The 23,074-nt window shown below is 35.7% G+C and overlaps 1 protein-coding gene across 2 annotated transcripts in view; it reads left to right on the forward strand.

Moving 5' to 3' along the window:
• The first annotated feature begins 110 nt into the window (after positions 1-110).
• MOSPD2 (motile sperm domain containing 2) overlaps positions 111-23,074 on the forward strand; it is a 41,440-nt gene continuing 18,476 nt past the window's right edge. The window contains exons 1-7 of one of the 2 annotated variants that reach the window (XM_009576870.1): positions 111-163; positions 9,063-9,218; positions 9,998-10,084; positions 12,490-12,644; positions 18,077-18,137; positions 19,351-19,389; positions 20,384-20,508. In XM_009576870.1, the coding sequence (XP_009575165.1) occupies positions 9,173-9,218; positions 9,998-10,084; positions 12,490-12,644; positions 18,077-18,137; positions 19,351-19,389; positions 20,384-20,508 (513 nt within the window). In that variant the 5' untranslated portion in view covers positions 111-163; positions 9,063-9,172. Of the gene's footprint in view, positions 164-9,058; positions 9,219-9,997; positions 10,085-12,489; positions 12,645-18,076; positions 18,138-19,350; positions 19,390-20,383; positions 20,509-23,074 lie in introns of those variants that run through there. The other variant, XM_009576943.1, reaches the window with a different exon arrangement.

The following is a 23,074-nucleotide window of genomic DNA, read 5'->3' on the forward strand; positions in this document are numbered from 1 at the left end:
GGGGATGGCTGGGCCCGTTTTACAGGTGAGGGGCTGGGGCTGTGTTGGGCCCCGGCCTTTCCCTTCCTTTTACGCCCCTCCTGTTTCTTGTTTCTCCTCAGCAACGACAGGACAAGGCCGTGCTGATAAGCGAGGCTAAAAAAAAAGGCGGAGTACCTGCCAGGTGAGCGCCTCGGTGATGGAGCTGGGGGTGGGCTGGGAGCTGTGGGTCCGGCTCTGTGGATGTGGTTTCTGGGGCTTGCCTGGTGTCGCTTTTCCCCTCTGGGCTTCCTGTATCCCCGCTTTCCCAGGTGAGTGGGCGTTTCTGCCTTTGCTTCAGGTGGCCGAAGCTACCGGGTGGGGATGGCGCACAAAGCGTGATGTTTTCTCTGTTGGCTCTTGGTGCTCTCTTCTGTGTTGCTCTCTTGGGCAACAAGGCAGGTCGGGGCAAAGGTCTGGGTCCATTTGACTCATAGTTATGTTTGGTTGGCTGTGGTGCGGGGTCTGGGACGCTGCTGTGCTTGGTGCTTTTAGAACGTAAAACATGGAAGAAGAAAAAAACAAATTCTGACCTTGACCAGTTTGTCAAGGAAAGAGTTGTTTTTCTAGAGTAACTTGCACTTTAAATTCATGCTGGCCTCAATTAAAATCATGCTGTGTGTCCAACTCAGTTCTTAAGTGCAGATGCTTTTAAGCTTGTAAATGAAGGCCTGGAGGTGCTGGGGGTGCCTAGGGGAAAGGGAATACCAGGGTAAGTCTAGAGGGGGTTTCCTTTCATTTCAGGGTTGATTTGCATTGCTTATGATAAAAGAATATATAGTAGTAGAGTATGCTAACAGCTGCAGTAAGCAGTATGTTTTATTATGACTGTCTAAAGGCTTTCTATTAAAAACATGCTCCTATCCAATTTTTAATGCAAATACAGTAGGAGCCCAGTAGTTTAGGAGTTGCATGCATCTCCTTTAATATAAGACTCAATCCTGCAAACACATGCCTTGCTTTGATGTTCCTGATCAAAATTTTGCAGGTTACCTAGTTATTGCTTTTAGGTAAGGGTTGCACACTTCTATGTCTTCTTTGTGATTGGCTATAGCACTTTTCTTGCAGACTTTGAGGGTCTTGAGTGTAGTACAACTTCACTCCTAACTTCCATGAAGGAAATTACTTTGGCCTTGGTTAGAGATGATCTGTATTTCTGGCAAGATGACAAAATTATTAGAGTAGTGTCTTGAAGAAGAGAGAGCTTATTTTGCCATTTGATATTTCTATGTGAATAAAGATGTCTTTGGCGGTCTTAAAGCTTGGGCTCAGGAGAGTGGAGGATCGTCTTAAATTATAAATTCTTTTGGCTATTAATGTGTATATTTTCCTATATATTCATCTTGCTTTCTTATTATTCTGTTAACCCAGAGTTAAACTCATAATAAATGACTTTGGAAAGCCTAGAACTACTTTGGGACAGTTGCTGCTGAAAGGGAGTATTAACTTTTTCGATTGAACTTTCCCTTACAATCTTGGAATTCCACAGGTTTCTCTAGTTGTAATGAAGCCTCTGTTGGGCTGGTTGTTACAGCCATTAAAATAATTGAATACTGTTGCAAGGTAAGCTGTAATCCTGTTTGCAGTATTTTGAACACATTTTCTCAGTAAGCCCATTTTTGGGTCATGGTTTAGGGCGCTTAGTCCTTTCAAGAAAATAGGATTAGGATTTTTTTGAGTTTACATTCTTAAATGCCCTCCTCAAATTTGGGAACACCGCAAGCAAATTAATCTTGTCATGCCCACTTCAAGTGTGAAAACCACAGAGTTTTAGTTTAATTGTGGTCCTTCAGTCTTTAATGTATATGTTCTAAAATGTATTTTTATGCTTTCTCTTAATTGGCAAAGGGGTGTGGAGGTGCATGTATGCAGACACCCCCAAACCCATGTGACTTTCTATGTGGTAAAGGTATGAATGATTGCTTCATAACCAGCAGTTTTAGTCTGCTTTGAAAACTGAGGGCACTGTTAAGGCACGTTGAGAAACTGACACTTTCTGTGGAAGTTTATTGTGGTCATAGAATTGTGGGCCTCTACAGAACAAACCTAATTCCTTTTAGAGGGGAGCTGCAAGTGATAAAATTTGAGTGAAATTTTCAGGCAGTTTTCCTTCTGGGGGGGTGCAGCTGCCACTGTTTTATTTTCCCTCTGAGGAAAACAGTGTTCCTGATTATTCTAAAAACTGGGTGGTTGTGTTAGGAAGGGATTCTTCCATATTATGGAACTCAGTTACATGGTTTCCCCCCATGCAATAAGAATTGTTAATGCTCACAAATGCTGTGATGGTCTTGCAGTAATGTTTATTTTTGTTGTGCAATGAAAACTTAGAGGGCCTTTGAAATCCTGATTTTTAGTTAAAATTATATATTGGCAGAATACAATTTTTAGATTAAAGCAGAATATGGACAATTAATATATAGCTGGTTCAGAAAAATCTAATATTAACTGTGACATATAATACATGGTGGGGTATTTCACATAAAAGTTACAACCAAGTAGTATACTGCAGTCTTGACAATTTTCAAGGTAGGATGGGAAAAGTTTTGTTCAGTGATTGAAAGCACCAGAAATCTGTTTTCTGAATTATACAGTTGTTTCATTTATGCGACTGAATCAAAGAATAGTTTTAATAGTCAGATGCAGTTTGGAAAATACAGTGTCAGAGGACCTTACTGGCTCATTTCCCCAAAGTTTTAACGAGAACTTTCGTGCTGAAGTTGTTGAACAAATGTGGCCATTGAGGGGTTCTAGAAGGAAAGTTTGGCCACTGTGAGATCTTATCTGCAAAGCAGTGTTTAATGTTAACTGAGATCTTGTGGTGGTTGTTTTTATCTTCAGTAAATTTTCTAGCTATATTTGAAAGACAACTTCAGTTCTTGTAAGAAACATATATCCCTAGTAATTAAAACCCTTGCATTTCAGTATTGGAAATATGCCGTTTAAAAGTTCCTGTTAGTTCAATAGACTAGCAAATGCTGTCTGATGTGATAGGTGGACAGCACTTTATCTTTGTGGTTTGGAGCCTAATTTCTGTTTTGTCTCTTTGGATTCTTTGTGAGAGTTGGTGATGTAAATGATTTGGGTGGTGCCAGGAACAACGAAAACAAAAGATTATTTTCCAGTACTGACTGCTAGAAAACATTGTTAGTACCAAACAGCCTTGTCTTTTTCTTCATTTTCATTCCTTAGAGGATTTCTAAAATAAGCTTTTATTTCTGGGCTATTACTTTCCATTTTAATGTTACAGTGGAAATTATTTGTAATCAAATCTTGGTAGATTTTTCCATTCAACAAGTCTTTTCCACACTTCCTTTTGCATATTTACCATTTCTTATTGCTTGTATTCCCTGCCCTTCTCCATTTGCATACTCTTGTTTCTCCTTTAGACAAAGCTTAATTTTCAGAAAAAGATTTTGCAAGAGAGGTTTCCCACTCCAATTTAAAAGATTAAATTTCATCATGACTTTCTTTAAGCCAGTAGCAAAGCGTGTTTTGTTAATCGTATTGGCCAATTGCAAATAAAATTTTAGACGTATGGGGCATCCTCAAAAAACCATAGTAATATGACTGTTGTAGAAAGCTCTTAAGGTAATGTTTTGAATACCTCCTTATGTCTGTTTATGCTCTGAAAAAATCTATTTTCCCTGATTCTTGGCTTTCAGGCTGAGAAATGGTGGAAGGATAAGATAGGAAGCATATGGATAGGATAAAACCCATACTTCTATAGAAAGCTATATGATATTGATGCTTGAGCATTCTATTGAAAGTAGTTTTTATTGTCACCGAGTGTTCAGCTTTACAAAAAGTTTAAATTTATCACATCTTGTGGAGGCAGATATTTTGTTTGTTTATTGCTATTTGATTTTGTTGAAGTAACTCCTTATTGGGCAGAAATAGTTTTGTTTTCTTCACCCCTGTCCCTGTATGGCTACTGACCTTCTTAAATCGTTTTCAGTCTTGCAGGTTTCCTCATCTAACAATTGAAGGCACATACCTAAATGGTATCAACAGCCAATTCAAATGGGTTTCCTCTTTCTAGCCAAGGCCAGAAGAATAATTATGACTGTTTCAGACCAAAGACTTCTTGGCTGAAATAGCTTAAGGCAGTAGTTAAATAGAGAGGCTTTGTGTAATGGAACACTTGACATACTTTAAGTTGCTTTTTCCAATTTTTTGTCAATAAAGTAGGTTTTTTTCTCTATTCAAAGGTATGTAGTTGCTATCCCTACTTAGCTTTGTGTATGGCTTGTTCTGTAACATTTCTTTTTTGGATGAGAGTTCTTCCTGAAGGGAGGAGTCATTCTTACAGGCTGTGAATTCTGAATTTCTCTGGATTATTTTAGTGTGGGACTTAGCTGTGCTGCTTGTTTTCCAGTCATATAGTCTTTCTTCTATATTCTTGTTGAATATTCTCAAATTTCTATTATTTTTCCTAAAGCATGAATGCTGGAAGAAAACAGAGCAGTGCAGCATTGGTCTTCTGGTAATGTAAATGGCACTGAAAAAAAAAGTGAAGCCAAAGGGATGTTACAATTTGTGCATCAAAGAGTTTCATGAGTTCTTCCAGTGAAAGTGTTGCAGTGAAATTTATGTTCATTTAGTTTTACCTGATTCTGAGTTCTTTTCAGAGCTGTTGTCATGTGTTATACAGGCTCTTCTATGTTGGAAGATAGTAATTAAGTCAGATTTTCACCGTAAGTTTCTCAGCTTGAAGACACCTATTAATAGGGCAGAATATGGTCATAAAAAGAACAGAACTCCTCACTTAAGCAAGAAAAAAGGAAGGCGAGTAATAGGAAGAAGCTGCTGTTCAAACAACTTTCTGTCTTCTCCCAGTCTTCTCCCAGATGTTCAATAAGGAAATGAAAGTAACTTTAAGTAGCTATTTTTAAAATAAGGTTAAATAAAATTATGAACTTAACCTTTAAAGTTCTGTCTGAGATCTGGTCAATCTTCTTGCTCACTCAAATTTTCCTGACGGCATTGAAGAGAACTAATTTTGGTGTTGTCTCCTTGCTATTGTCACTGTTACTCCTTTATATATAACTTAGAATTTGGTTTTACTGCTTTCTGGTGTATATCAAATTTGCTAAGCAGGTTATGCTTTCTCTTGGTTTCTGGATCTGAGTCTTGATTAATTTCTACAACTTACGAGTTCAACAGAAAAGTCTTGCAGCATCCCAGTTTTGCTTCTTCCACTGGCTGTGGAACTATTCTGGGATACAGTAAAGTTTGAATTTCTTGGGCTGAAGGAGGAACCGGGTTTCCAAGCTTCTAGATGGTTGTTTCACAAAAGTCTGGTGCTGGTGCTGCTGCTACATATCTGGCTTATACTAGCTTTTTCTGAACAGAAGTAGCTGTGAATGCTGTTCCTTGTGTTACTTTTGGGGCGAGCAGGGCGTGTTCCAAATACCTTATGAAGTTCTGTTTGTTATGGACTTAATTATAGAGATGTCCATCTGCCTGGAGTTGAGGGTGACTAAACTTAGTGTCTCAGCATCTTTGTGGCAGTTCTGCAGGTGTGATGAAACAGGTGCTTAATTTTCTAGTGAGAAAAGCATCAGTATATGTTTACAGGTACCTTAAGTGGCTAGACTTGGAGATTATCTGAGGTAAGACACTTCAGTTTATAGTTTCACTTGAATTTCTGTTTGGGTGCCTCTTGGCCTCTTAACTGTTGTGCAGGATGTGTTTAAATTGTGTTGAGAACCCCAAAGGTCTATTTTCTTTCAGCTAATTCTGTTGTAACTCCAGAAATTTCTAGTAGTCCAGTAACTACAGTCAAGTGTTCCATGAGTGATTTAAAATTGGAAACATTCAGATTATTTCACAGCATAGTTTGTGAACAAGTTTCCAGATGTCTATAGAATTACGGGAAGTGCACAAATTTGAAGAGGAATTCCTCCTCTCAACTGAAATACTTCTGACTGGACTATTGGAGGACTCCAGCAATTTCGTATCACTCTGCTTTATATGTGTGAGATAAAACACATTTATTTTGGGTTCACAATCTCACTCTAAATTTAATTTATTTTGTAGCAAGAATTGGATAAATCAGGTAGGGTTAAAACAGTAATCGGTACTCCTGTTACTCTGTCAGTCTTGTTAAGCTTACCTGATTGAAATACTGGTATTCTGCAAGTGCCTGTGGAGGCAGAATTTGACTAGTACCTGTTTTAGTGTGGTGTTGTGTATATGTAAATTCAGATTACATGTGTGATCTTGTTGAGAATTTAGTTGCTGAAGAGAGGAAAAATATTTTAATTTTTTTTTTTCAACTGTCCCTATCTCTGAATCCAGCTGGCTTTTCATTGTGATGTTGAAAGCTTGGATAAAATGTTTTCTCCATTCCTCTTTCACTTTCATTTTCTTAAAATATTCATAAAGTTAAATGTCTTTTTTAATATTATCTAAGTCCAGAGTTTGGGAAAACTTGTTAGTGACCCAGAAACATGTGTTCTGAGGCATGTTCCACATAATTTAAAAAAATTCACATATCATTATTTTTTGATACAAGATGCACTATTCTGTCATTCTGACAGTTCTGCTCTGAAATAGATACTGAGAGCACGGAGAGCCTCAGAAAGCAGTGTGAAACATTATCCTCTTAGTTTTTACCTGGTGGTGTGTGTTTTTTTCTTTAATTACAAAGTACTCAAATCCCTTATACAAATAGGATATACATGGGACTGATCTTGGAAAAATACTTGGCTGATTGATTAACTGCAGTCATTCTTAGCTGGAAGCTAGTGCATGTTAGAGATTATTAAACCAAGTTGAAGTAAGGTAGCTCAGGCACTAGAGACATGTAATACTGATGTTAAAATAAATCTTTGCTCTTGCAAAGCCCTAGTTTGTTGTCTATGAATGGCTTAATAGACAATATGTCATATTGAATAATCCATAGCATAGAATAGCTAATATATCATGGCTGAGAGAAGCCAATGCTTCTCTTACTTTAGCTGACTGTGGATGTGCCAGCTTAGTTACTGTACATGACAATATTATTGAAGGGGATTGGGGTTGGAATGCATGTTGTACGAAGAGAGGCTGTGGAATCTCTCTACCCTTTTGAGGGTAGAAGACTTGACTGGAAAAGGTACTTAGTGACCTATTTGAGCTTGGGAGTTAGCCTTGCTGTGAGCAGGAGTTAGGACTGAGCAGGAGTTAGGACCTGGAGAAATCCTCTCCAAAGTTATTTTTTATGACTGTAACTTGAAACTAGGTACTGTTATTGTTTCTCAGGCAAGACTATCCAAATCATAAATCATTGGGGGAATAATCAAACTTGAAATGAGCAGTTGAGACTTTACAAAATTTAATACCCAAAATCTTTGCAACTTGTTCCTTCTGTGGTTGACCTACAGCCACAGAGAGATTAAACAGCATCTCAGTCTTGTGCTGAGTGTTTGCTTTGCTGGACTTAGAATATAGGGAATGAGCTGTCTGGTAAAAGTATGGAAATGATGAGAGAAGGTACTGAAAGAGTGAGAGTTTTTAGTGGATTGGAGGTTTATGGGCAGAGAGGAGCAAGTAGGGGACTAAGATTAAGGAAAGTGGGATTTGACTGTAGGCTTGGTTTAGGAACAAGATAAGGTAGCGGGTTGGGGGTTGGGATCAAGGGAAGGAGAAACCTGAAATCTAATAAAGAAGGAATTGAATACATAATATATGTAAGAAGCAGTTGGATGTGAAGAGATGCATTGGGGGAGTGCAACTATAATAACTCTTAGTGGATGGACACATTTAAAATGGGTATATTCTTACAGTTACTTTGTGACAGGAAACAGTATAAATTGAAAGACAAGCAAAATAGGTCATATCTTTGCATGTAGGCCAGTAAAACTAAAAATATTAGCGGAATTTAATGGTGTATTTTTCTTAACATCTTCCTTAGAGTTGTCTGACTGAAATATGCATCCCTAAGCCATCGAGTCACAGTTCTAAATAGTTATTTTAATTATGATGGCCCTGAAAGTAGTTATTTTGAGTTTATTGCTGCTGACACAGGAATAGTCTTTGCAGTATATGAAAACTAGTATCTATTTTATTAACAACCAGTCTTAATTTTTTTCGTGCTAATCACAAATAAATTTAAGTGAATAGTTTAAGAACTTATGTTTTTTAGTAGTTAGCAAAGAGATTTGTATCAGTGTCTATGGCTTTCAGAAGCCTGTTTCTATCATGGGCTCTTACTTGATTTACATTCCAATGATGCAGATTTCTTGGACAAAGAGGAACATTGATTTAAAAACTGAGCCTTTGTTTAAGCGCATCTACAATAAAAATAGGTCCACTTAAGCATTTGTATTTTACAAACTTTCCTGTTTAAAAAATAATTTAAAAAAAAAGTAAGGAGCAGCAGCAACTCCTGTTTCATCTGAAGTACTTCCTAAAGCGTGTTAACTTGTTATCCTGTTGCTAACTTGATAGAAGAAGAGTTTGAGGCTTGGGGGTTTTGTATTGCTCTAGAGTTGCATGTAGTTTGTGTTCAGTAAGGTTACAATTTATAACGAGTGTAGAATGTGTAATCTTTTTAAAGAAAACAATTTTGTTTAATGCAATGATGTATAGCGTGTGGCCAAAAATAGTTATTTTAACATCTGCTGTCTGACATTTCGTGGTCTGACATGCTGATGCCTGTAAGTTTGAGAACTCAAACTCGAACTAGTGGTGCTTAATATATACATTCATCAGTACACAGATTCTTAGACTATATAGTGATTTGTTAATTATAGAAAGCTGTTTTTAGAAAAATTACAGCTGCCCTACACACACCTTCTTGTTTTCTGATGTTTTTTCTTTGAGTAAGAATCACAGAAAATATTTTTCTAGTGTGAGTGATCTTGTAGTGTTCCTAAATATCATCACAGGAGATAGACGTTTTTAATCAATTTCTCATGCTATGCTTTGTCTGCTTAAATTTGAGACTGCAAAAGTAATTCTATGTACCTAGTAGATGCTTATATTGAAACTTGACAAATCTCCTTTTTATGTTTTCATAGCAAATGCTACATTCTTACAATAATTGATTTATTTGCTAGATAAATCAGATAAATACGATTCTAGAGATGTGGAAAGACTTCACCAAGATGATAAATGGGTTGAAAATTATCTGATTTGGCGTCATGATGTTGTGGATGATACATTAAAGATGATTGATGAAAGCTTTCAGTGGAGGAAAGAATATACAGTTAATGGTAAGCTATATTATATAATGATTTTGTTGTTGTATGTTGCTTTCCTATTGAACTACAACTGACTTTTATATGTAGTTACATTAAGCACCCTTTAAAGGTTTTGTTGGTACCACAGAGAGCTAAGCAAGAACTTTTCTACTCAGTTAAAAAAAAAAAAGAAAAAAAGAGGAAAAATTAGAACTATTGCTTTTTATGTTGGCCAGTACTGTCTCACTGTTTTGTTGTGGTTCCATATGTCTGTTGAAGGGTTGTTTAAGAGGAAGGAAGGCAGCTATCTCTTGTTTTGTCTTTGTGCATTTGCTAGAATGGAGTCCTTAAAAAAACCAAATAACAAAAAACCCCACAAAAAAATAGGGATCTGTTGTTCGTCATAGTAGCACTGGTCTGACACCTGAGGTAGAATAGATCTGTTTTTTGTGCTGTGAGAATATTTTGAAGGTCAGCTTTATCTACAGGACTTCACAATCTGAATTAGAGGATAGAGCAAGAGGTGTTGCAGATATGAGCAAAAATAAGCATTTGCAGCACTTTTTTTCTCACATCAATTTTTTATTCTTATTTCTTTCTAAATAGATTCTACTCTACAGCGTGAGAGGAAGAAGATAGTAAAGATTTCAAATGAGCTCAGTATTTGCATTAGTTTAGCAAAGGCCTGGGAAAGTAGTTTATAGACAGTTTTGTATTTTCTTGCTAGACTTCTGCGTTTTTAGTGACTTGTGTTAAGTTACAATGTGATTATTAATATGATTACTGAAATAATCTTTCATTTCGCTTTGCAGACTTGACAGAATCTGTCCTTCCAAAATGGTTATTTGAAAATGGTTCTCTCTTTCTGCATGGATATGATAAGGAGGGCTATAAATTATGTAAGTTACACAGAATATAATATTTTCAGTCATCGATCATTAATTTGTTTGCAGCATTTTGGCATCTATTTTGAAAAAAAAATGTTTTAAAAATAGAAGGTACATATTGGCAACTGTTTTTACTGAAAACGATGAGAAGCTGGCAACTTTGAGTATCTCTCTGGATCATAGAAGTGGAGTGAAGAAACTTTATCAGCAGTTTTCAAAAATCATAAACCTTTATCCTAATTATAGTACAATTTTTAACTTTCCTGTTGAAGTGTATTGTGTGGTGAGTATATGGCTAGTTCATTATTATAGTGTATTGTCATTACTTTTCTAGCAGCCCACATTCTTGCATACTTGCAGTGGTTCATAGGAGGTCTGCAGTGGTTTACTTGTTTTGTTCTTTCATTGGAATGTTCAGTAACAGTGTGAACAGCTGAGAATTGTTGGGGAATGAACTCTCAAGTTGTGTGATTAACTTTTAGTAATTAAAGAATAAGATTTGTAGGGAGACAGTAAATGTTGCCTGAAATACTCCTGTGTTTTTTTAATAGTGTACAATAGATGGGCGATATTATCTTCTATAAACTAATCTGTTGTAACATCTCGCATATTTACATTTAATTAAGCTTAAATCCTGTGAGGCAAAAGAGGCTTTTAAAACAAGTAACTCATGAAGCTTTCCAAGCAAAGATCTTGAACCTTGAACAAAACCAAAAATTTAAATCTGAAATTCTGCTTTTCCTTGGCTTACAAGGTCTAGTTTGTAGTGTATTCCAGAAATACACTAACAATCTAATCTTTTACAGAAATTACTGTTTTAAACACTGTTATACTAGTTTTTTAAAAAAAAAAATTACTAGAAGAATACAGCTTTTATTCTGTGGCTGTGTTTTGTCAGACTGACGCTTTTCTTATCATTGTAAGATATCAGTGCTGTATGAAAAACTGCTGCTTTGTTATGCTTCATGATTTTCTTTTAGCCTCCAAGGTAGGTATTCAAGGATGAGTGGTGGTGATATCTTTATAGCGTTTAGAAAGCTGATTGTGATTATACTGGGTGATTCAATTTGGTGAGATTGCGGCAGGGGAAGAAGTAGAAAAAACATAACTTTCTTGCATCAGTGCTTGGACTGAAAAAATTACGCAATTGTTTCATGACAAGAATGTGTAAGTCAGGCAAATAATGATTTCTGATTTTATTGTCACTGAAACATAACTAATGACTCAATTTTCCATACCTGAAGTGTTTTTTTCTGTGAGTGTTAATTGGGTCAGAATATCTGACTTGGTATGCAAATTCAGATTGTATCATAGGTAAGAGTTCCTGGTTAGTCAGCATTTGAGAAATGTGTTTCTTGGGCCACATGCTCCATTCTCATTCTGTTCTGTAAAATAGACGTTTGAAAGTATAAAGAAGTTACTTTCACAGGAGTCCTGTGTTTGAATAGGGGTATCTTTTTGAAATTCAGAACTTACAGCATCTAGTTAATATACTATGTTTAAAAAAAAGTGTTTCTTTATACAAGCCATAAAATATTTTTTATTTGCAATTGGAAGTAAAAGACATGGAGAAGAAATCTGGTTTTTTAGCAAGACTTTCCAAGTTTCAGGGAGAAAAATATTAGAGTATATCTACAATTATTTTCAGGGCTTGTCGAATTTGGTATTGTAGAGGTAGCAAAAATGAAGGCTGTTCTTCACATTGCTGCCCCAAATACTTCTTTTATTACTTCATTGTATAATCAGTAATTTGGTTTCGGACATTTTTATTAAGTCTGTTAGTTTGAAATACGCTATTTTTCATGGAAAAACTTGTCTCTGCCTGACTCATTTCTTACTCCAGGAGGGTATGTATTGGGCTTTCATTTATATAATGTTGGTCACTTTCTGGATTTTTTCTTTTTATTTTAGAGAGGTCTGTTGCTTTTTATATAATTCATAATGTGTCTATAAATAGTTTTTTCAAAACATATCAACTACAATGCTGTAGAAAACTTAAGTAGAAGAAGAAACATAAATTGCACAACCACAACAATACTTAGAATATACGCAGAACATAATATCATATCTGAAGACCGCATGATTTAATTTGAAATTATGAAGTAATAATCTAGATAAGAAGTAGTATTTAAATACATGAAAAGTATTTTTCCATTCTGCTGTTTCTTCTGTGCTGTTATTATTTGTATTTCCAATTTTTAAAAAGTTCCAGTATAAAAATATGGGCAGGGAAAGGGGTGTGTATGGAAAGGTATGCAGTTGTTTCTCTGGCTGTTCAGTGGCCACAAAAATCAGTAGAAGCGGAGAATACAAACTGAGAGGTGTTAATAAATTTCAGTGCATCCTGTATAATTTGCATAATATTTCCTGCTAATTTGGATCTGTTGTTTCAAATTTTGTGTGTTTTTCTTCTCAAGTTTGGTTCAGAGTGAAACATCATATAAGAGATCCTAAACAACAACTTGAGAAAAAGAAACTGGTAGCTTTTTGGTTAGAACATTATGCCAAGAGAGATCATGGGAAGCCCTTAACAGTGGTATTTGACATGGCTGAAACTGGAATCAGTCACATAGTAAGTATTTTTATTGTGTTTTTCTAACTTCTTTCTGAATTATTTAACTTGTCCCCAGAAAAACAGGAGTCCCTGTGCAGTCCTTGACAGCTAAATAACTTAACAATTGCTCACATTAGTGATATGTAGGGCTTCTTCCCGTGACATGAGCAGTTTCCAAAATCTTTTGTTATGTATTAAACTTTGTCGTGTACAGCACACTGAAAACTTGCTTTTAGTTTGGTAACTGAGCCAGAGTGACTATGTATAGTAGTTGCTCACTAGCTTGGTTTGTCAGTCATCATGGATGACACTAGTAGAACTTAGTTTTTAAGCACCCAGAAGGCAATAGGCTGAGCCATCTTCTACTGTGAGTACAGATACTGCTGTTTCTTCAACAGCTCCATTTTCTTTGTCGTCATCTCTTTTGGACGAATCAGTCACTCATGAGTGGAGGATGGAAAAATGGGGTAATGATGAAGCATTAAAACCCTTAGATGCAGTGCCTGAGATCTCTGATCTGTTCTGACAAGTTGGGATCTTCAGGATCAGAATTGTCAACTGGTCCTGGCTTTCCATCCTCCATGCTATGTATGCTGTCTCTGTATGTTTAAACTGCGTTGATTTCTTAAGTCCCTGCATGCATCTCTCTCCACCCATTGAATTTTGTTGTGAAGAGAAGCTAGCTGGATGTGAAAGAGCAGTCATTAAGTAGGCATTGCTTTCAGTATTCATTTTAACCAAATATAGCCCAAGTCTACCTTTTCTCTTACTAACAAAACACGTTATTACAATGATGAGACTAATATGATGAAGAAATCTGTATGCTTGTTGCTGTGTGCAGATACAGAAAAAATGAGTGTCTGATAGGCCTACAGTTCAGAAGTCTCAGACTCAAGTTTATACTTCTTCAGGAATAATATCTTCATCCCCTTCTTCAGTTCCTTGTCCAACCTGTCAGCTTTACTGAAGACTACTTCCTCTAAGCTTGACCTTACATAAATGAGAGATTACAACTTTTCATTCAGAAGAGAAGACATTTCTCTTAGCAAAAGTCTTTGTGCATTTCTAGATGTTCTTTAGGACTACAAAATCAAGGAGGAGCAGTGTAGCTCAGTCACTTCTGTAAAAGTGATGATTATTCAAAAGATTGCAATTGGATAAGAAAATTCTAATGATTTTTAACAGTAGGATTTCACCTTTGCCTTGGATATAATTGTAGAACTGAATCATTAGAGAAGCCAAGAGGAATTATACCAGTTTTGGAAACTATTCCAGAAACCTATTTCCCGTTTGTACAATAATTTACAAAATTCAAAGTTTCATCAATTTAAAAAACATCTCAGAATGAAGTACTTGAAAATCCATGTTCTAGGTATTTGGAAACAAGTATAAAAAAAAGAATTGCATACCAATTAATCATATGTCAAGTCAGTAGTCTACTTTGGGAATTACTTAGAGATTTATTGTAGTTGTACATAGGGTTGGGTATCTCTCTGCCGGAAGTAAACTTCAGAGAATGTTTTAAGTTTAGATGCTCATTGGAATTAAGCAAATTGTTCATGTATGTTACGTGAAACTTAAAAGTATTTAAGAACTGTTTCTGAATTAGTGGTCTTAATTGTTAAGTCCTGTGCCTGTATGGAAATGTGGAAGATCTAAAGAACGTGATTTGTGGGGTTTTGAATTTTCAAAAGCTTTATTTATTGTCTCTTTGGCCATAATATTTCATAAACTGACCCTGAAAACATTGCTGTGAAATGTTAACATTTCCCCCAAACTCCTCCCCGTGGAATGTTTTTACTTTAGAAATCCTGTAGTTGAGTATCTTTCATTTTCACTAAAGCTTTCACAAAGCACCTAAGTATCTGTTTTTACATGACCTCTGGAATTTCATAGTGTTCCAGGATACTCCATATTTGCTTTTGCTTCAGTGATTCTTGCACACTATCTGAACCTGTTGTAACTTGGCATCCATACACCTGCATGTCTTTGAAGGTTGCTGAACTATACTGAGTTTGTAGTGTAGTAGCATCAGTATTGTAATATGTAGAGTGGGGTTTCTTCTAGTCCAACTGTGCTAGAGATTCAGCTCAGTATGGTATTTCTCTATTGTGATGCAGAAATGCTGTTCTCTATTTCAGGAGGCAAACAATTGCCTTAGTACATACTTGTTGTGAACAGTTTTTCTGAGATGATGGATTTCAACCTACAAAACATATTAATAAATATATTTGGTTCACTTGTTTAAGTATTTACTTTAGTAAGCTTGAGATAGGGATTTTTTGCTGATGTCCATTGGTATTCATATGTCGTATGTGTCAGCACTTCTATGAGGACCAAAATGACAAACTGCTCCTTGTGGAGTTATTTAAAATATATTGCAGTTGAAGACAGAATTGCCAACTGCGTCCTGTGGGTTTTATTTTCTGTAGTTCTTTTTCACTTCCCTTGCTTTGAGATAGAATTTTTGATCCCAATACTTTCTTCTCCCTTCTCAACACTCATCAGTACACTGACTGGTTGCATGCTGTCACCTGGACTTTTTGTGTATTTTTCTAGAGGTTTTTAATACAGATTTTGCTCCTAAGAGTGTTCCTTAGTTGGATTTAGGTATGTCTTATGAAAATCTCCTGGTTCAAAAGCTGCTTTTGTTATAAAGCAGAAGTTCTGATTATTATCTGGATCACTAGATTTACTTCGAACTAAGTGCACCAGGTGTAATCTTTGTTTTATGTTGTCATCTTTACAGTGAATATTTAAATTCACCAGATCTGTTGGTTTGGTTTTTTGTGATCCGTTTTTGTGATCTCGGCATCAGCTTTATCTACAGTTGCTGTTAATACAGTCTGAATGATACACTACAACTACCAATAGAGCTTGATCTGGTTAATGGCATAGAATTAAGCTGCAGCTTATCTATTGGTTGAGGTCCTCTTCTGAAATTTGGAAATGAAAATGCGTTTTTTAAACTTACGTAGATTTAGGAGTGAATGTATGTTGTAGTACCTCCCTTTGGGTCTGATTTTCTACCTATTAGTATCTCTATAAAGAAAGCACAAATGCATACCCATAGTTTACTACAGGCATCTTTAAGACTTACTTTGTAGAAGCATGTTTAGAAGATTAGAACAGTATCACCTCCTACATTTTTACTGATCCTCAACTTAGACAACCTAAAATGAGTAATTTTTTTTTGAGGGGTGGGGGGAGGCGGCATTTGAGTAATTTTAATGTAGATAGCTGAAGAGTAGATAGCTGAAGAGAATGACAGAGAACTCTGTAGATTTTTCGTCGGAGTTCAGTAGAGAAGTACATTTTTAGCACCCACTTTCAGGAACAGAATCTAAGCTGTTTTAGATTGCAGAATGGAGATCTTGCCTATCATTACATATTTATAGATTCACTCTAATAACTAAAAATCTCATAGATTGTCTATAGGTAAAAAAAATCTTATTTCTATAGAATATTAAAATTTTTCTTACAAAATGCCTTGCTGTCCTCTTATTCTTACAGGAATGGCTAAAAGTTGTATCTCGTTCGTTCTTTTTTGTTGGTATGGCAAAAAAAATTTAAATATGAGCAAAAAAAAACCCCACTTGCTTTCTATCTTTTCCAGGCAAGATGGTTAATGTTGCATTAGGACCTTGCAGCTGTGCAGTACAGGGCCACAAGCTTTTGAGAAGATATTTTGACGAGTAAATATGGTGTAATTCAGTTTTGCAAGGCAGGATTGGTGCTCTTACCTGTGCCTTGAAAGCTGCATATCCATACTGCTAAGGATAATACTGGAGCTATGGTTTTATATAACAAGAATAAAGGATTGTAATAATTTCCATGATGTGAAAAAGCAACTTGATTTAGGTTTTGTGGAGCATATCCTTAAGCAACTTCTTTCCAGTGTCTTTGAGACTTCCAGAAACACAATCTCAGCAAGTGCTGTCATAAGTGTCCCATTGTACAGCCTTGCTTTGTACTTAGTACATTTATCACAGAACAGGAATTTTTTTTTAATGGCTGTTTGTAGCCATGTAGAGTAATTGATAAATTTTATCCTAAAAGAACTTGGATTTTTGAGATCTTTTCCACAGTATGATTCATTTGTTTGTTCCATTGCTGTGGACATCTACTATGTCAGCTTTTATGACTGGTATGCAGCCAAGCGATTCTGATAGGCCATGCCTTGTTGCATCAGTTCAGGTAACTAGAATAGATGCAGTTATTGAATGGTCTGCTGAAATCTGTACTCCTAATTCCAGACTTTCATCAAAATAATGGATCCATCTTCCTGATATCTGATAATGCTGCTTTTGTATAGTTAGCAGAATAAAGAGCAGTATCCTTGTTAACACACAGGAGATTCTAATCACTGCTTGGAAATCTATCACTGTTTATGCTATTAAATGAAAGATAATGCATTTAGTACAAGCAACAGCCAGTTGAGATAAATGCTTCTATTAAAGGCTGCCTTCTGCCTACTATCTAAAGATATCAAGCTTTCAGTTAGTTTCTGATTACTGAAGCTACTAAAAACCTTCAGGTTGTGAGTAATCCTCTTATACAGTGTGCTGGTTTTTTTTCCTGTCTGTCTGCAAATGTTGTAATAGCATGTTTACATCACTTTAAGAGCCTGTGCTCCATAGCATTTTTACTGTTATGACAGGCTTTGGATTCTCCGTCAGCAATATATTTTGTACTATTTCTGAAAGTCTCCTTTGTAATACTTTATTGTGGTAAGGCATATCTTACTTTATTATCTTCCTGTTTCATAAAATGCCTTTTTTGCCCTTTACTGTGTAGTCAGTTCTATTATACCTGGATTTTGCAATGGAGACTTGGCTATACTACTTCTGTGTGACTCGTCTCATTGGATGGAAGCACCCTGAAAGTGGGTGGTATACAAGCAGCTCTTTTGAGTGCTGCCTTTGCCTCCAATTTCTCTGCATACCACAAACTAATACTTAAACTAAAAATTCTCTTAAAAGGAAAACTTACTTTTTCTCTGGAAGATCCTGAGTGCAGTAGTATATTGAACAACATGCAAGATAAGTTATTGAAAGGAAATTTTCAGTATGTTTATGCTCTCCCTTGTGAGGCACTAAGATAATCTGTCAAGCTTCTCTAGTGCTAAAGATTTATTTTTCCAGCATCTTTCCTGTACAGCTTAAATCCTGTTGATACTCTGCAGTAGTTTAAATATCTAACTTATCACATTGATAATAGGTCTGTTGACTTCTTTATTACATCATAAAGTGAAGTTTGACCACAATCCTGCAGCAATTTAATGAAAAGCATTGCATTGAGTTTGGATGATGTTTGTAGTATGTGTAAAATTTAAATATAGATGATTACAATCTAAGTATCTTGTGCTATTCAATATATGCCTGAGCTTAACTAAGCCTGTATTTTTAATATTTTGATTGTATTGTGTTTACTCTGTACTTTTATTTTAGGACTTGGATTTTGTTCGGTTTATTGTCAACTGTTTTACAGATTATTACCCAAACTTCCTCAGTAAGTATTGTAAATTACATCTTAAGCACTGTAGATGTGTAATAAGAGTATTTCATAATGTTGCAGGTGATGGGAGAGACTTTAAGTCTTTTTGCATGTGCTTTATGTGGTAACTACGTGGAACACATGGATGTTGCAGATTCAGAATACTTCTGTGCTCATAAGTCAGCACAACTAAAACTTCAGTCATCAAAAATCAACTGGCTTTTCATGAAATAAGAATCTAAGACATGTTTTTACAGATTAAAAATTGATATAAGCATCTAGTAGAACTGAATTGGCCTGTTTTTTCTTTTGCTCCTTGTTACTTGGGTAGAAGCTTTGCAAACTTGTATGACAGTTTTTTATCCTTTAGGAGTCTTCAGGGGACAAAGAATGAATGACTATAGAAAATTTTAGGGAGCAATGGTTTGCTCTGAACAGATTAAGGCATGTTTGTGTGCACAGCTGGAAAAACCTATACTTGCCTGCTAACTTTTTTATGGACAGGCAAACATGGAATAGTTTTTGCCAGCTCATCTTACATGAGTTATACATTTTAGGTGAAAATATGTCTGAATATTGAAATTCTGTACAGCAACTGCTTAAACTCTGAATATTAGATTTCAGCTTGCTGATCGAAGTTCAAAACTTTGATCAAATATGAAACTTAAAGGCAAGTGCAACATCATGTTTTTGGTTTTTTGACATTCAAGAGAAAAATTTTGGGACACTTCTGAGTCAAAGTACTAACTTTTCAAACTTCTTTGCTAAAACAAAGCAAGCTTGGAAAAAATGTAGATTTACAAAGATTCTTGCTATTTGCTTCTTTGGTAAGAAGAGGTGCTGAATTCACCTGTTAAACTTTATTTTCCATTCAATAGTTACTTTTCTAGGTCAGGTTGAGATCTTACCTTTCTCCACCTTATTTGGGGTGATTACTTATTAGTAACAGTATGTCAGAAAAGCAGTATCCCAAAAGAAGTATATAAACAGTCTATAACTTAGAATTCTATTAACTGTTTTCCAAACAAACAGCTAAGGTCTTTATATAGTAATAGAAATAGGTTTATACATGTTAAACAATTATACAAAATTGCTTCTACAGGGAAGTGAACATGGAGGTTTCTGAAAATGAGTATTCACTTTTTACATGACCGTTACTGCTGTGCTTCCTCTTAAACAGAGAAATACTTGGTATTCAGATTATTTCCTTTTCTTTTTGTCTTTTCAGCAAAGATAGTGATCTTTGAAATGCCATGGATAATGAATGGTGAGTTGTTGTTTGATTTTGTGGTTGGTATTTTTTTTTAGATCATGATAACTCTTTAAAATTAGTAGCATAAATAGGAAGCGTTTTTCTGCTCTGTGTAGATACAGCTGAATGGTGGAATTTGTTAAACATGCATCTTTAAATCTGTCTATTTGTAGGTTGCATACTTTTTGTTTTTCCTTCTAGCATTGTATTTTGGATTGTACTTTAAATGGGGTTTGTATTCATCCTGTTATCTTTAAAGCTTGGGAGACCTTGATAAATAGTCTACTCCTTGAATGTTTCCAACTGTAGTCCTTTCAAAGCTAGATCTGTTCATGATTTAGGAATACCATCATCAACAAATGATGGACACTTATAACTAGCCAAAAACTAGAATATACAATTTAAGATAGATGCCTGATAGTGGACACTGATATTACATACATTTTGATATGTATACTTCAATGATTACCTTTAATTATAATGTACAGGATAAACATGTTATTCCTATATTTTACCATATGAATACATATTTTTATGCTGGCTTTATATTTTTCTGTATATTCGTGTTTTACCATCACTGAAATAACTATGGTGTTTGAAAATACTCTGTAGATCTAAACAAGTATCCTTTAAAGCAGTAAAACATTTCAACTAGGAAGAGCGAAAAAAAAAACTCAGATTTGGAAATACAATTGCTCTTACCCCCTCAGTACTTCCTGGGCTAAATTCCAAAACAATAATACTGTCATTTGCTAAATCAAAGATACTCTTTCCATGAAAGTCTGTGGTCTATCTGCATTCATCTATAGAAAAGTGTATGTCCATAAAATACTTTCTTGGTAAATAATACTTTTTCTTGCACTGTTTATCCCCATTAAAATAGATACTTTCAGAGCAGGTCCTGCCATATCTTATGGGATGTAGCTCGCTTGTGTTCCATAATGTCTACCAATACACTGCAAAAAAACCCTTCCTGACAACTTATGTATACCTTTTGGTTTTTTTAAAGCTGCTTTTAAAATTGTGAAGGGTTGGCTTGGCCCAGATGCAATAAGCATGTTAAAGTTCACGAACAAGAGTGATGTACAGGAATACATCAGTGGAGAGTATCTGCCACCTCACATGGGTGGAACTGTAAGTATATTAACATTTCATGGTCCTTTTGTGATATTGAGACATGTCTATATAAATCACATGTGGGGTTGAGAGTTGGCACTTCGTGGATGTGAAATTTCCTGAAGTTGTTCTGCCAATGATAATTTGTAAATCACATTAATATAAAATGGGTTAACGTCATGAGAATTTGATATCTGGCAGTCTTCAGTACAGAAATAACTTTTCTGAATCATTCATCTACTTTCAAGTCACTGGAAACTGCTTCGTTTTTCAGACTTTAAAAAAAAAAAAAAATCCATTTTAAGTGTCATTCTTCCTTCTACTCTTTTTTTTCTCCCCACCTAATGAGTTAGAGATTATGTGTTGGTTTATGAAACAAGTTATGTGAACAGAAAATAGGTTTCATGGCCCTCAGATTTTTTTTTCATCCTGCTCCAAAGCTATGATTCAGTAAAGATAATCATATTGCAATTATTTTTCCTTTGTGTCTCTAGGGCTGCATTTTAAGACATGGCTGTAGAAGATTCTTTTTTTAGAGCATATTAGAGCTCCAAAGAGTATGCTACAATCTGGTATCACTTTGACAGAACCTGGATCCTATTCTAGGGCAATCTAAATAGCAAAACACAAGCATCTTGTACAACAGGTTTCATTTTTCACAAAACAGTAAATCAGTTTGCATGATCTTTATAATGGAACTTCCAGAAAGAGGATGTTTTAACTTTAAAATTTTTGTAGACTGTTTATGGTAATGGAATAAGCCTACTGTAGAGAAGTTATTTTTACTTGTTTTTTCCATTTTTTTTTTCTGAAGTGTTTTTGGAGTTATGGCAGTAACAACATGGAGAAAAGGAAGACTCTGCTTCAACAACAGTAGGAGAGGCTGTGTTCCTTTGTATATAAACTCAAGGTAGAGTTCTGGTAGCCAGAACATCTGAAACTTATTTTGGAAACATAAAGACTAAGGTACCTCGTTTTTTATTTGACTGAAAGTAGCAGCCTTTAAAAACTGTTGTTGCATGAGACACTTGAAGAAAAGATGATATCCTTTTTCTCCATGGAAAATTGCTGCCCAAACTCCCCAGTCTCATTGTAAGAACTTTCTCACGTTAGAGAAAGCTGAAATTGCTGAACTTCAGGAGTGGGCATTGAGGGAAGGGCTGATGATGTCTGAAGTGGCTTCAGTAAGGATTTGAATGGGGTATAGCAGTGGTTCTGGGCCTAGCTCCCACAGTGTTGTCTTATTGTTGCAATAGAGGGGGAAGTTCTTTTCCTCCTTTCTAGAGCTGAGTATCTCCTGTCTGCTTTTTAGACCATCTTACCTGATAGTTAATTACATCTTTAAAGAAGCAAGCTTGCGGCTTTGCTAAATATCTTCCTGAAGTATTTGGCTGAGCACACAGTCTTAGTTATCTTTTATCCTGCCTTGGTCCTGCAAGGTCTTATTGCCAGTTAGTGATTGACAAAGTTGGCTTCATGTTGCCTGTCTTCTAAGAGCATTAACAAGTACCAGAATCACAGAGCAGCTTATCCAACCCATTCATCTGTGGTAGTAAGCTGCAGTGACAGAAATAAATTAGTAGAATAGGAGTAAACTTGCTTGACAAGGACTCCAAGGGTTTTGACAATTTCAGAAAAACAGCTATATCTCTGCATATTAAAAGCCCTGTATTTTGAACCAGCAGATGTTTTGTCTAACTACTGAGTCTCTTTGGTATTTTGCCACTTGATGGGTGTTTTGAACTTCTAACCTCAGAACTGTCAGCATCTGGAAGCATTGTTAGCAAATACTCAGACTCCAAAATTGTGCTGTGGATCCTCCTTCCAAAGATTTCTTCAGTGCATACAGTAAAGCAGGATTTTGCATCTTTCTGATGGCAAGGAGTTTTTCAACCAGAAGACAGACAACTTACTGACCTTTTCTCAGAATTTAACTTTTCTTGATGTGGTTAACCTTGGCTCCTCTTCAGGCAACTAGAGTCTCTGAAGATAGAGTACATTCACCATTATTAGTATTGTCAGGCCTGTTTGTTTGTGTTTTTTTTAAGGCAGTAGCTGACTTGCACAAGTTAATTCCCTCTACTCTCCATACCAGCGTTTGGTTTTTGGTTTTTTCTTGCCTCCTTCCAATTCTCTTCATCATCTTTTATTTCCACATTTAGGAACATATCATTATATTTGCAACTAGCATAATGCCGGTGAAGAGCACAGTGTATCTGTTCAGCCTTTGTACTCAATGCAGTAGCTATAAGTAGACTCTCATCCTCTTTCTGCTGTGTCCACTACTAGGATCCATCTTGAAAGAGCCAGGTCTTGCCAGATGTAAGCAACTAGTGGAGCAGGTCATTTGGCTAGTTACTTTAGGGAGATACCTAGATTCCACTGCACTTACAGTCTCTGTATCCAAGAAGAGTGTTAGAGACTAGTTTTGAAATTAACAAAAAAATCCATTTTTGGAAATAGAATTAATAATATTGAACTTGGAGTCAATGATTACTTTGCTTAATCAAGGGAACTGTCCTGTGTCTCCATCAGAAGCCTTCAAGCTTCAATATCTCAGTCAAGTTGTCTTTAAGTATGTTTT

Source organism: Fulmarus glacialis, unplaced genomic scaffold (genome assembly GCF_000690835.1).
Source record: "Fulmarus glacialis isolate BGI_N327 unplaced genomic scaffold, ASM69083v1 scaffold7620, whole genome shotgun sequence".
Lineage (NCBI taxonomy): Eukaryota > Metazoa > Chordata > Aves > Procellariiformes > Procellariidae > Fulmarus > Fulmarus glacialis.